The 15015-nt window shown below is 41.6% G+C and overlaps 1 protein-coding gene across 6 annotated transcripts in view; it reads right to left on the reverse strand.

Annotated features, from left to right (window-relative positions):
• ikbkg (inhibitor of nuclear factor kappa B kinase regulatory subunit gamma) overlaps positions 1-15015 on the reverse strand; it is a 15316-nt gene continuing 301 nt past the window's right edge. The window contains exons 1-15 of one of the 6 annotated variants that reach the window (XM_061841876.1): positions 14763-14903; positions 14136-14456; positions 13196-13455; positions 11536-11610; positions 11348-11449; positions 10658-10834; positions 9594-9655; positions 9311-9358; positions 8174-8371; positions 7931-8083; positions 6573-6645; positions 6337-6471; positions 5601-5737; positions 3358-3434; positions 1-2007 (exon numbers count right to left, since the gene is read on the reverse strand). In XM_061841876.1, the coding sequence (XP_061697860.1) occupies positions 1817-2007; positions 3358-3434; positions 5601-5737; positions 6337-6471; positions 6573-6645; positions 7931-8083; positions 8174-8371; positions 9311-9358; positions 9594-9655; positions 10658-10834; positions 11348-11449; positions 11536-11610; positions 13196-13455; positions 14136-14274 (1827 nt within the window). In that variant the 5' untranslated portion in view covers positions 14275-14456; positions 14763-14903 and the 3' untranslated portion in view covers positions 1-1816. Of the gene's footprint in view, positions 2008-3357; positions 3435-5600; positions 5738-6336; positions 6472-6572; positions 6646-7930; positions 8084-8173; positions 8372-9310; positions 9359-9593; positions 9656-10657; positions 10835-11347; positions 11450-11535; positions 11611-13195; positions 13456-14135; positions 14457-14762; positions 14904-15015 lie in introns of those variants that run through there. The other 5 variants (XM_061841883.1, XM_061841892.1, XM_061841909.1 and 2 more) reach the window with 5 other exon arrangements.

The raw sequence follows: 15015 nt of genomic DNA on the forward strand, positions 1-15015 counted from the left end.
TGAGCCAATAAACATCTGGTTTATTTTGGAACTTGTCAACAATTTTCTGAACATCAACAGTGCGCATCCAACGTTACAGACAATAATCACAAAAAAGGGGTAACCTCAATGGTTTATACATTCAGATAATTGGATAGCTACAGGGAAGACTACACAATCAAGGTCCTCAGTGACATAGCAGTGATGCAATCAACAGTATACACAGACAGTACCTAGAGAATAGCTACTTTGTTCAGTGACTTAAACCATCTCTAGTTCAGATATGTTTTGAGGTAACGCAGACTTGCAACATTGACCAAAACATACCATATTTTGTATATACATTTTAATTTAAAGCTCACTAGGTTATGCGCTCATGTTTACCCTTCAAGGACGATTGGAAAAATTACTTTTTTTTTTTGTTTCGAACATCTCGGGTCTAAAGATAAACAATTTTATAACAGCGGTGCGCGCTGCGGCTGTCTGGGGACCAGTTCAGGGTGTAGTCCCCCTTTCACAAGGAGTAGATTGGGATGGGCTCCAGCACCCCCCAGCCCTTGTGAGGAGGAGCGACTTGAAAAATTGATTTATGGATAAATAACAGTGGATGACAGAATTAAAACCAAACATTAAATTCCACACATAAGCCAAACCTGCTTTATGATCCCACAATCTCTGCAGATTTAACTAAATAAAAAAAAAGGCATCAGGGACTGTTTACAAACCCCGTAAAAAATGCGCATCTTGTTCGTCATGTCTCTGGCAAGCAATTACATTTGAAAAGGAGGCGGAACCTGGGAAGAGTGGGAAAAAGAACAGAACTGAAGAATGGAAAAGCTACAAAAGAAAGTGAATGGGTGGACCAGATCAGAAGGAATGAAATGCTGGGTTAATTTCTTTTCATTCATAAGAACAGTCCTTTTTTTGGCACATCTTGATTCCATCGTAGTCGTTTAAAACATTTCTATAGGGTTAACATGATGTAAGGTGTTGAATTAAGTACAAGTAAGGTGCAGCTACAAAAATGTTTACCCAGCTGGGAAAAGACTGTGTCTACACTGGTCAGCCATGTCACAACAAAATACAGCATAATACTGCATAGGAGCCAAAAAGTTCTGACATGGACTCCGCAGGACCTCTGATGAGGTGTTATGACACCAAGCCATTAAAATGACAGCACTTACAAAGTTTGTGTGAGGTCAGGTTGGCGCTGACTGTTCAGTACATCTGAAAGGACCAACATTGGATTGAAGTGTATGGACTTTGTAGGTCAAGTCAACAGTTGGAACTTATCTTCCTGCAGTCCAATTCATTACAAGGGTGATTGGCATTGCGTGGCCGGTGGCACTGCCAGGCTTACTAGCCCCCATCCTGATAATACGAATAATATCTAAAGTATGTCAAACTCTGGTTGCACAGCATAAATGTTCAGGCATGAAAAGGCGTGCTGAGGTCAAATACTGCACGGCTAATCAGCTAAACATGATGTAATTCGTAAAAGAAATAAATGTTTGTGCTTTAGTATCTTTCTGTGGAGCAAAAGTACAGCTGAAAAGTGCAAAATTTGTGATTTACACTTCACACTCATTATCCTGTTGTTGGCTCACTGGATATCTTTCCTCAGATCCCATATGGTAGGTATTAGCCGCTTCTACAGACATTCTGATTCAATATCAACTTTTGAGGGCAAAATGGCAACAAAAGTCATAAATAACCAATGATAAGTACGACAGCCATAAGGTGACAAGATTATTCAATTGAGTTGTCATTGATTATAACGGTATGGCTGGTCGATGTATGATTATGACGGTTGAAGGTAAGATGAACTCTGGTTCTGTTACTGTATGCAGTCCATGACATGAATTTGCAGTGTGTCCATGTCTGGAGCCTGGTACTGGCACTTTGGACAACATAAATCTGGCAGATCCTCCGCTCCTGATGCACCTTGATCACCAGTCGGCACCAATCCAGGATTGCGGTACATGGAGGGAGGAGGTGCCGTGTTGAAAGCTCCGGCAGAAAATCCACCTGATAGAAAAAAAAAAATACGGAGCCTTATGCCTCCATATTGAGACGAGGCAATGGAAAACTATTGTGATACAAGTCTCATTTTGATCATTATTTTAAAGGTCCACTGTCATGATATGGATGATTTTTACTACGTTATTAATGAAAAAAACAGCAGCCGACACGGACCCATGCGTTTTTTTCACGCCAAAACATGATTTTGACGTAGATAGCTTTTTGTAACTCCCGCCATAAAAATCCTCACCAGGGATTTGTTTTTAAGAAGAACCAGGAAGTGATGTACATGGCAGGACCGCCCTTAAGTGGACTCATCTGTTTCTATTAGTTTTACCTCTGGGAAGGTAGCTCGTTGGTTCTTTGTGTTAGCCAAAATGCCGGCTCGTTGCATTGCTGGACATTGCTTGAACACTCGGGAGGATGGATTTACCATTCATAAGTTTGCAAGAGACCCGGTTTGTCATGAAAAATGGATTGCACGGCTGCAAAGGACAAGAGCTTCGTGGGTTCTAACTGACAGGCAGGTGTGTATACAGCTACTAAAAAAAATAATAGTTTAGGGCGGACCACGAAATCGGTCTCTCGTGACGTAACAAAAGATCCGCGTATGTATGAATGGCGTGCTAAATGTGTCGATGTGCAAGGCTGCTGACAATGGCGCACTCAGCCGCGTGCGACAACAACGTCGTAAAGCGCCCCGGCTTAGAGGTGTTGTTCATCATGGACGGCGGAGGCTACGAACAACGCCATAAAGCTGGCCGGCTCCGCGCCATTATAAGCCATGTTAGCGCCGAAAATGAGCCAGCCTGGCCGACCGGGGTGGGTGGTCGCAGCCGGCCACCGGCCTTGTCGGCTGGGGTGGCTCGTCGTGGCACCGGGCCGCGATGGCTCATCTCCGCCGCGGAAGTGGATCAGACGGGGAGGCGGTTTGGCCGTGATCCGCACATCATCTAAATATGGCTCGAAACAAAAGGGTAATATTGCCCCGGTCAATTCACTCGGTTGTGAGATGTTGTCTTCTTCAAAAAGAGCGTCCGTGTCAGAAGGGGCGTATTTGTTTCCCATAGTAGGGTCCACAGCGTATTTTCAATGGCAAATGTCCAGGGTGACATCACGGACAGAGATGCAGCCAATATGGCGACCACTTGGATGTCGTCGAATAACAATTCCGCAACTTTGCGCATGGATGACGCGCTCTCTGCTCATATTTATTTTTTTCGTATAGACATTGAAGTGAATAATGTTATGTGTATTTTTCATTACAATATCTATGTTAGAATGTTTATAGGGCTGACACTTGACCTTTAAAGTTTGATCAGGGTCTCTGTACCATTACTCAGTAGTGATATATACCTTGTGGAGGTGGAATGTGTGGAACTCGGGCTGGAAGGTCCTCTTGATGTCTCAGCTTCATCTGCTCCATACGTGCCCTGAAACAGTGAAAGATGTGGCTACCTTTATAATCTATTCATGATTTAATCAAAGATTATTTTCCTTTCATAATGTACAATGCCGTGAAAAAATATCACCCCCCCCTACTCAAACTCTTGTACTCTATTTTTGCGCAGTTTCCCCATGTTTAGGATCATCAAAGAAATGTAAATATCAAAACAAATACAACGAACATGAATTCAAGGGTTAGGGTTACCTGGCCTGTGAAAAAAAATAATGGCCCGCCAAACCTAATAAAAGACTGCGACACCCTCAGCAGGAATAACTGAAATCAGCCATTTTCTTTAACTGGTAATGGCTCTTTCATGTCCATGTGGTGCTATTTTGGTCATCTCTTTCTTACAGAATTATTTTATAAAAATCGAGCGTTTTCGAGCATGAACTACTCCGCCAAAACATAGAGGGGGGGCCAGTTTGGTCGCCTCAGTATTGCTGCTTCTTGCACATGATGTGGTTATGTTGGCTTCACCAAGCCATGATCTCCAACTGTCATTAGAATGGTTGGGAGCAGAGTGTGAACCGGCTGTGCATCTCCAAATCTGAAATTACCGTGTTCAGTTAGAAAAGGGTGGAGTGTCATCTCTGGGTCAGAGACGAGATCCTGCCCTAAGTGGAGGAGTTCAAATATCTTGGGGTTTGGTCACAAGTGATGGAAAACATGAACATGAGATCCAGAGGAGGATGGGTGCAGTGTCTGCAGTGATGCAGATTTTGTTCAGTGTATAACAGATGGAGCTAAACCCACTGATCTAAAAAAACTGGATAGCGCATACACATCTAGCAGTGTCTCGATTGGTTGAAGCCAGCTGGCCGCCATCTTTTACTTATTGGATTATGGCGGTTTTTTTCTTAAAGTTTGGCAGTTTGGCATGTAGAATTAAAAATGGTCATGTGAGCTCGACATTTTTTCAGCTTTGGTAACATGAAGGATTTTTAATTTGCCTTGGTAAACCAAAATTGGCTAAGTCCAAAGGAAAGACATATAACACCATGACTACCAAGAAACCTTGCATATTACCTTGGGCCCGATTTCCGTGACATGTTAACTTTTCCCAAAATACGCTGTGAAGCAATATCATCATAACATAGCAAAAAAAATAAGCATTTCTTGTCATAAAAACATTAAATTTTAAGTCAATCAGTCAGATATATTTTTCGAAATAAGGACTCGCAGTGGGAAAATACATGTTAAACACATTGTTCATTTGTCAATCAGTCAGATATATTTTTCGAAATAAGGACTCGCAGTGGGAAAATACATGTTAAACACATTGTTCATTTGTTGTCTCTGCGATGTCCTATTTCAGACAGAAGATTTAAACTTGTTTCCTCGGATTTGAAAACCAAATTCAATTTGTAGAGTTCTGTATTATGAAATCCATCAAAAATTTCCCAGAAAATGTGTTTTCTTGCTTATCTACTGATGAAGTTTGGGAAAATATTGACATCGCTTTTTTGCGAAAAATCGTCGGCCAAAAAAGGTGAAGCAGAGAGGGAACAGTGAACAACAACAACAACAACTGTAAGGAAAACTTTTTTTCAAGTGAATTAAGATCATCAGAAAATAAAAAAAACAACCTGACAAACAAACTTTAACAGTGTCAAAGTAAATCTTTGTAATTTACTGTGGAATGTTTTCTCACAGCCACGAAAGTAGCGATTAAGGCAGTTAATCGCTGTCGCGGCACAGGTGAGCATGGTTGTTTTGGGAGTATCAAGATGCCGACTTCAGTTTTGGTGGCCAATGATCTATCCAGTCTTTTTTGTTTTTAGATCAGTGGCTAAACCGAAAGGTGAAGCTCTCTATTTACCTGTTAATCTACGTTCCTACTCTAGTCTCACCTATACAAGATCCCAGATACAAGCGGCCAAAATGAGTTTCGTCCACAGCGTGTCGGGGCTCCCCAATAGAGATAGGGTGAGAACCTCGATCATCCGGGCAGAGCTCAGTGTTGCGACACATTGAGAGGAGCCAGATGAGGTGGTTGGGGTATTTTACTAATTCAGTTCAAATATTCTTGACTTCTTCAAAGTGCAGGGAAAAACTTTTAACAGATATCAGGGTAACAACTACTATCTTTATGGACTGATTCACCATTGAGACAAGCAGGCGTGGGGCTTTTGGGGGGACAAGACATATTTACCGGGATGTGGCTTCCTGTTTGTGTCTCTCAATTTCAGCCAACGCTTGATTCAGCTGATCCTGCAGCTCTTCTTTCTTCTGGTTTAGTTTTTCCCTTGCTTCTCGTTCTGCATGGAAGTCTGCCTTATAGATCTCAGCCTAGACAGATTAAAGTGGAGGGAAATTAAGGTTATATGACCCAATACTGTTACATCACTTTAATTCTAACTAAAAATACATGCACAGGGTAAACATGCCCACATGCCACTGCTTCTTATATGCAAAAGAACAAAGGAAATTTGACTAAGGGTTTAAAAAGCCACGTGAGCCTGTAAATTATTCACCATACGAAACATACTAGCACTCCCACACATCATATGAAGAAACAAAAGGTACTGTATTACAACACACCGAGGGACTGAACGAGCTAAACAGGGAGCAGAACTGATTTCAAGTCAAAACAGGAATGTTGGAATGTAAGGATGAGTCGGAATATATCACCAATTTTGCCACGTGGCACCTTTTATAGACTGTAACCTAGAGACTGAGTGACTCATTTCAAATGAAATGTATTACTTTTAGGCTACAGGTACTTGATTAATTTTTTTTTTTTGGTTGTGTTGAACCAAGTTGTGCAGTCATGTTCCAGTTTTACCGAAATGTAAATCTTATGGTTTACAAACGATAACAATATCACCTGATGCGTTCGAGCCGAGATTCTCCACTTAGCTGAGTGGCCTCTTACTGTAAACTTGTACCTGTGCAGTGAGGACAGGAACCGTCTCCAGTGAGCCTTTTTGTTGCTCTACCTCCTCCTTTAGCTTATCAATCAGGTCCTGCTTTAGGGCCAATGCTCGCTCTGCCTCCTCCAATTGTCTCCGCACATCTCCTCCCTGGAAACCATGGGTGGTACATACAGATGGATGTAATTCATCTGGTATTAGAAACAGACCTCAAAAGCGGTGTAGGTTATTGTTCATTGACTCTATTTTACCTCACTCTTGAGTTTCGAATCATAGTCTCTAAAGAGACACGTATAGGCATGCTGAAGCTGTGTCAGTTTTTTCCTAAAAGACAAGACATAAATTGAATATCGTAATTTATTCCAAGGGGGAGTTTTCAATTTCAAAAAATAAACAAAAAAAGTCAGAACTTTCAGTATGACCTGACAAAATGAAAAAAATAATGAAAAAAAATATTTGTGAAGAATCATCCCTTTCTGGCCACATCTTGCACATCTAAGTTAAAAAAAAAACAGCAGCTAAGCAAAAACAACCCCTTAGATAAAGGAGGGTGTGACTGGCAAGGTGTCAATCATTTGCCATGCACCCCCGTGCACACGCATAGCGAGCACACCCTTTGCAACCTATGTTGGGCTTCAGAAGGGTTGCTGAAACTATGACAGATCATCCATCCTCTGGAAGAAAAAAAATCCCCATCCCTCATAAATCAAGGAAACAGAAGCACAATGGAGGATTTGACCATCATCATCATCATTGCTACCAGGGAAGCAGATGTGGCTAGTGTTGACTTCTTTTTATATATATATATATATATATATATATATACTTATAGGTGGACGTTAGTGAATGCGTGGCTTTGGTCGGACACCCGAGGGCAGGAAGGGTTAGTGAGGTGAGGCCTAATTCAAATCTTGCAGGCAAATAACACTGAAAAGTCCCCCTATAATTGTACCAATACTCGATGATTAGATATAAAATTGGTATTTAGAAGAGACTCTGCTAGGATGAAGGGCAAAGTTTATAAAACAATAGTGAGGCCGGCGATAATGTTCAGAGGTGAGAGAGTGAGTATATTGGCGGAAGGGTGCTGAGGATGGACCTGCCAGGCAAAAGAGCGAGAGGAAGACCAAAGAAAAGCTTGATGGATGTTGTGAGGGAGGGCATGAGGACAGTGGGGGCTAGAGAGGATGCATGAGATTGGCTTGGGTGGAAAAAGATGACACACTGTGGCGACCCTTAACAGGACAAGCTGAAAGGAAAAGAAGAAGAAGATAATAAGCATGTGATCCCCAGAGATAGTTTAAGGGAAACTGACAGATATCAAAATGGTAATGTAGATGGAAAACTACCACAGGACCCTGTTCTGTTTTTTTCCCCCGACTGTTTGCCTGTTGTTAGCCTAGTGACTGAAGCAGAATTGTACTGCCAAAAAGTGTGGCCTGTTTTTTTCCAGCAAACCCACTCCCCCCCAAAAAAATTCAACCTTCCATAATGTTGCACAGTAAAAGATGTTTTCACAAATACAGTATGAGTATTTTAGTATGGATAATCATGGTTTCAGAATCGAACAAGAAGTATTGGGTGTCTGCATATGTGTTTGTGAGCCCACTTTTCCACAGTGACAACATGTCTTTCTGTCTTCAGGGCTTGGTCCAAACTCTGAATCTGCAACATAAGCCTGTCCATGTTCACATGATGTTGATTCCTCTGCTGCTCCAGTTCTTGCTCTGCCACCTGCAGGCCTTTCACCTTACTACACAACCTGCATAGAAGTACAGGAAACATCATATGTAAGATCACACATGCGGACCATATTGCAAATCTGAAATGCACCCTTCAAGGTATTGCGTACTTGTCCTCCAGCATTTTCCGCTCTTGCTCACTTTTGTCCAGGCAGCTCTGCCTCTCATTCAGTTCTGCTAAGAGAGATGTTGCCTGAGCTTTGAGGGTCTCGCAATCCTTGTCCTTTTGCTTGAGCAGAGCCTCCGTTCTGTCGCGCTGAGCAGAACTCTTCTGCAGGTAGTCAAGCTTCACCTCAAGCTCACGATACCTAGTCAGTAATGAATCACGATTATCTTTAAAAATTGGAATTGTTCATTCAAGGTAGAAAAAAATGAATGTCCACAAAAAAAAAAATCCATGAGAAATGCTGCATTGTCAAATCTAATAAATGTTTGGTGAAATCAAATTATGCCTACATAATGCAGAAAGATGACAATGACAGAGAATGATCCAGAAAAGATTAAAAAAAAAGAGAAAATAATCCCAATTTTTGTTGTGTTTATAAAATTATTTATCCTAGATGTCAAACAAGCTCACAAATTTAGCCTTGCGTCTAACATCAAGAGCATTCGAACCAGTGATAAGACTAAAGAATAAGCCTGTATTGAGAAAGGGTATGAACAAATTTGGTCATGGAAGTTTTTGTCAAGATGTGAACTTGAAAATTGCAACATTGTAACGTTTTAGCACAATGAGCTCATGTCATTTCTATAATTTTCCAATCCTAGGTCCATCATCCATTTTGATCGGGGTCATTTGTGTAGTTTCTGTTATCATCCTGATTTAAAAAAAAAAAAAAAAAAAGAGTAAACACGGTTGTTGGATAATAAATGGCTTCACCCAAGTACTAAGCATAAATGAAAGAAAAGTTTTTATCATCATTTAGATCCTCTGAAAAATGACCAAGAAATCATAAATTCTGCCAGGGAACTGTAGACATGAGCCAATGTTAATGTTTTGAGGAGTGAGGAGCGAGGAAGGTTGCAATTAAGAGACTTAAAATGACCCCAATATTCATTGTTGTGTCCACCTTAAAATAAACCAAAAAAGGCGTGTTTTGGGCTCTGGATTAACTGTTCACATTTGCAAAATCAAAAAAAGCTCCACAAACACAAAAGAGGTCACAACAGCCACAGTCCAGAACAAGACAGCAGCGAGTTAACATGCATTTGACCGATAGAAAAGCCACACAGAGCTGGGGGCTCACCTGCCCTGTGTGGCCTGAAGCTGCTCTGTGAGTTTAGCCAGGCTAGAGCTGGAACAAGATACAGGAATGAAGGGAGGAGGAGGTAGATATACAGGGAATACAGGGCTTTGATTACAAGAATAAAAACCCACAAGAACTCAAATACTCAACCCAAAGATTCTACTGTATGTGCGTGGGATTAATTGACGTGATGCTAGGTAGCAAAGCGTTGTTGACACACTGGAGATTTTAGTAGTGTTAAAGAGAATAAACACAAAAGCAGCTGTGAAACAGTATGTCATACCAGTCAGAGGAGTGCTGGGCTTCAGTTCGATGTTGACCACCCTCCTCAGGAGCACTGCTTGCCTGTCAAAGACAATCATGTGTAAGTCTTTTTGGGTCTCACGCGCATCCAAATTCAAATTTGATTTGCAAAAAAGCAACACTACTAACAATCGATTTATAGACAATTGAAATAAATGTTATTATGAGCAGTAGAACTTGGATAATTATAATTCCAAATGAATTAACAATATTATGTCTGTCTGCACGATAGATCAGCTGGTAAAGTGTTGGCCTCGCAGTTCTGAGGCGGTTTGATCGCGGCCTCGACTGTGTGGAGTTTCCATGTTCTCCCCGTCCCTGCATGGGTTTTCTCCCACATCCCAAAAACATGCAACATCAATAGGACACTCTAAATTGCTCCTCGGTGTGATTGTGAGTGTGTCTGTTTGTCTGTATGTGCCCTATGATTGGCTGGCAACCAGTTCCTGGTGTACCCCACCTCCTGTCATTTGCCTCTATTATGGTGAGATGGGAGGAAAAACTACCCATAAGGTTAACAAGCCTACATTTACACTGATTTTTTTTTTCTTCTTTATGGAGTTGAAACAAAAAGATGGGCCACTTCGAGGTAAGATTTACGGTATATAACTGCAATATTAACATTAATGCAATACAGTACAATACATCAGCCCCCAAATATTTGGTAGTGTGTGTTTATAGCAAATTGTCCTATTATTGTCCTCGCCCCCCATAAACAAATATTTGTGGCCGATTATGTTTTGGGGCAAATAAATTCTCCATCACCTGGTCACAAGTCATTTTTTTTAACAAATAATTGCTTGAGGTGCCAGAACAATTGGTAACAGTGATTCTAGTTCTGTAAACTAGCTCCTCTCTATTCGCAGTGTCAGCAGTGCATATGTGGGGACAGACTTGAAACTCTTGAAGAAAGAAAAAAAGGTTTAACACACAGAGAAGTGAAAAAGAAAAAAAATTCTATTGAGAAACTTGCTTTGATACATAAAATCAATAATTCGCCCATCCCTAGTTGATGGTGTTAACTGGATTACTGTTACCCTGTACCTGGGCCAGTTTGGCCGCCAGCTGATCAATGCAGCGACGCATTCGCTCTCTCTCCTTTTCGCCCTCGTCCCTCTGCCTTTCCAGCTCTTCGTTTTTCTTTTTCAGCTCTCGCATGGTGTCCTCAATCTTTTCTCGGTGGCTGTTCACTTGCGAGAAGTCGCTCGCGCCATCGACGGGCTGCAGACAAAGGCATGCATTGTGATGGAATTCTGGATGAACAGATGCAGGGAGCTGTTATTAAAGATAGCGCTTACCAAAATACTAATGAGAAGCTTAATGGGCAGACAATATAAAAGTATAGCTGCTCTAATTTATTGGGGAACCCAGATGTTTGCATGAGTAAATAGATGAGAAAAATTAGTGCCGATAGAGCAAACAGCTCAGGAGTCCATTGAAATGGGAAACCGTTTTATTTTTGGTGGCTTGATAAACGCGCCAGTGTAATTTTTTCATTGTAAATGTGACCACTACAGTAATCAATGATTATTGAAAGCTAAGGCTACATGTATTTCTAGAGAGTATGTTTGTGTGTGTGAGGTGTGTGTGTGTGTGTGTGTGGGGGGGGGCGACTGGAAATTATTTCATCTCCAAAAGAGGGGTGCTGCAAAAAAATGTTTGTGAACCAATGATCTAGAGGCAGGAGCAAAAAAGATTAGATTGGAAAAACAGGGTTGGAGTGAGCAGTCTCACCTGGCCATTTCCCCTGCCCATTGACCCCCCCGATACCTCTGTAAGGGAGGTAGGGGGGGTTGGCAGGGCACTACTCATGGAGCTACATACACTTGCATCACCCTAGAACAGACATGCTCATTAGATGGAAAATACGTAAATATAAGACAACCCCCAGAGCATGCTGCAGGTGTCCACTCAAACCTTACCAAGCTACGAGGGGGTGTTGTCTGTGTGTGTTGATCGGCTTCCTCTACTGTTTTCTTTGCCTGCTGACCCAGCATCTTAAAGATGAAAAACAACGATTAATTTATTCAAGTTGTTTGCTTGATATTATGATCTTTACTGTACCATTTCCCTCCATGTTTTGTTTGCTTTTCATTTGTTTATTCATTCAGGATTAGGAACAGGTTGGGACTGTTGCAAAGACCGTGGGCGTTTTTCCAAATTCTGGTTTGTCTGCTAATCAGTTCTCTTAATATGTTCCCAACATACACCAGAGATTCCACTGACAAATATAGGAAACCTATCAGAGGTGTGAAGAGAAAGGAGAGATGCTGACGTGCTTTACTTCTCAATTGCAACTTGAATGCTCTGGTTTCCAGTTGTTATCATTTTAATTAAGCCCCAGAACATGACAATTTCAAAAGCACACACATTCGTGTGTACATGGACAATCAGATTAAGGGTCCCTGCCCTTCACTATCTGTGCTTGGCTTGGAGATAACGCTTTCGTGTGTGCTTTCACGCTGCAGAATTTTCTTTTTTTTCTAATGACGAGGCACCTGGACACACCCTGTTTTTTTTTTTTTTTTTTTTTGTGCGATCGCCCACCCAAAGTACCGGGACCGCCGCCGCAGCACAATGGGTTGCGGAGGCCCCGCAGCAGCGGTCAGGTGTGACAATGGTCTACAGTCCCATAGCCAATCAGAACACAGAACACAATGTGGCTTGTCCATTAGCGAATCAGGACACAGAACACAATGCGCTTTCATACGCTGTAAAAAAAAAAAATACATAAATAAAAAATAAAACAAAAACTAAAAAGAGCATGCTGCACTGTAAAAAAAAAAATGACACACAAAATCCCTGTAATAGGGTGGCCGTGAAAGTGAACTGTGTTGTAGCGAGGGAATACTGTAATCCCTCTTTGCAATTATATACTCTACTACAAAAGAATACATTCACTCCCATTGATGGACTGTCCCTGAATGTACCTCAGAGGAGGCAGGGTACACCTTGAACTGGTTCCCAGCCAATCGCAGGGCACATGGAAACAAACAGCCGGGCAATATAGAGTGTCCAATTAATGCTGCATGTTTTTGGAATGTGGGAGGAAATCGGAGTGCCCGGAGGAAACCCACGCAGGCACATGCAAACTCCACATAGGCGGGTCCGGGATTGAACTCGCGACCTCAGAACTGTGAGGGCAACGCTTTAGTAGCTGATCCACCGTGCCGCCAATGGTATACACCCATTTTCAAATATCATCAGCAAAGACCAAATGGACCATTGCTGTAAGAGATATGAGTCGGAATCAAATCAATGAACTTGAGAATTCCAAAAAGGACAATTGTGATACACCGCAGGATTTGCGCTGCCTGGAAGCAGAAAGTGACTTGTAACGTCCCTTGTTTAATCCTTGATGTCGAGCTTCATGTGTTTAGAATTATTAATAAAGATTCACACTGTATCTGCACTGCAAAAACATTGCAGATTAGAATCTTTATTGACTTGGGCCTTTGTGTATACAGTTACAGCATATTTCCACCAAGTTGTTGTTAATGACTTTAACTGCATAGGACTAACTAATAACAGACTAAATGAAATGCCTATTGAATGAGTCCAAATAATTTTAAATGAACAAACCTGTGGTGCATCTAGAGGGCCATTCTTTGTTGGAAAAGGGCCTTCGGTTTGGCTGGCGCTACAGCAGTGGTTAGATGAGGAGGCTGGTCCATTCACCAGGCCTTGTAAAGAATGGTTCTCTTGGGCCAACCTCTCCACCAGGGCCCTGGCTTCCTGGAAACGACAACTGAGAAATTCCCGATCCTCCCTCGTCTTTCGCTGCCATCCCTCCATCTCTTCACAGCGCTGCCGCAAGGCCAGGTTGCTACGCCTCAAGGCCTCTGAAAAAACAGCGTACGGGGAGGGGTACAAGCTGTCAAACAGGTGGACACAATTCAGTGTTTTAGTAGCGATAACTAATCAGAATGGCAATTCATAAAAAGGTATTCCAAAATTAAGAGGCCTGAGATAAAGTGAATTGGCTAATCTAAATTTGTAGGACTGTACACTACTTATATTGCTTTCAATTTTGCACTGAACTCGCACGCCACACAATTAAAATGACGTTGAATGAGTTCTCCATCAGTGAATCATGCTTTGGATTCTTTCATGGTGTAATAACTATAGCATTAGCTGAGACACGATGATTCAAATTGATTACAAATTTGGCATCTCTCCATTTTCTATTGACCAAATAAGTCTGGTATACAATCGCAAAAGAGTTATTAAAATACATGGCTCTATACAATATACATTATACTAGTATTATAAATAACACATATTGTTATTGAGATACAAAGTAATGGTAATAAGAATCATGTTATATATATATATATATATATATATATATATATAATATATATATATATATATATATATATATATATATATATAAATATAAAGAGATGTGGTAGCTTTGTGGAGGTGAATAAGGACAGCAGGTGAAAAGAAATTATGGAGTTGATCCCCATCTGCCATACAATCATGTTTGCGAACCATATTAATCTACTGGAGAACATACCTCGAAGCTGCTGATTGTCTCCAAGCAACCTGGTGACCACGTCATTGGCTGCCAGCTCTGGTGGGACCCTGAGAGCCCCCCCACTATCCTCTCCTGACATGTCCCACTGCAGTGGACCGTCAGGTTGGGGCTGAACCATCCTCGGACTCCGATGTAAACACAAACATCAAAGCATTTTCAAACAATGCCTGGCAAGGTGACACGAGCCTGTTCGTTTACTTTCATTTTAAACCCTCCACCGCAGCTGACTGGATCCCTGAACCACATTGTTGTAACGTAACCATCAATGCCGTACCAACATGGATACAAAAGCAACGTCGTCTGTGACCACAAAGAAAAACATTACGTCATCCCAATACAGATAGAGCAAAACGCGGGTCGGGCAAATATCCCTGTATAGGTCTTTTTTTCTTTTCACATAATGTCATCATGAAATACATCAGAGTACACTTTTCCTTTCCCGATATTAATGAATACGAATCCCTGCCTGCAAAGTTGTCTTGTGTACACTTCGATATGCCAATGATCATGTTTAGACACACTACTGAAACAAGATTGACACACCATCAGCGAAACAAAATAAAACGTCAAGCAAACGTTTATAAAAAGCGGGTGATCTCGTGTTACCTGGTTTTCGCTTTCAGTGTTGTTATCCGGAAAAGCGGCGAAGCAGCCAGGGAGTCGCTCGCTAACCAGCTAGCTAGCTAGCTAGCCACCGAAGGCAGGCAGGCAGGCAGGCGTCTGCTCCACGGCTACACACTTAGCCTACACAGCTAGCTAGCTTGGAATTGACAGCGTCAGCTTTTCAGGCGCACTTGTCGACATTCAAAGAATCGGACATTAACAGAGTGAATATCTGCTAATAACCCACTCCTCCTAA

The sequence above is a fragment of the Syngnathoides biaculeatus genome, chromosome 2 (genome assembly GCF_019802595.1).
Source record: "Syngnathoides biaculeatus isolate LvHL_M chromosome 2, ASM1980259v1, whole genome shotgun sequence".
Classification (NCBI taxonomy): Eukaryota; Metazoa; Chordata; class Actinopteri; order Syngnathiformes; family Syngnathidae; genus Syngnathoides; species Syngnathoides biaculeatus.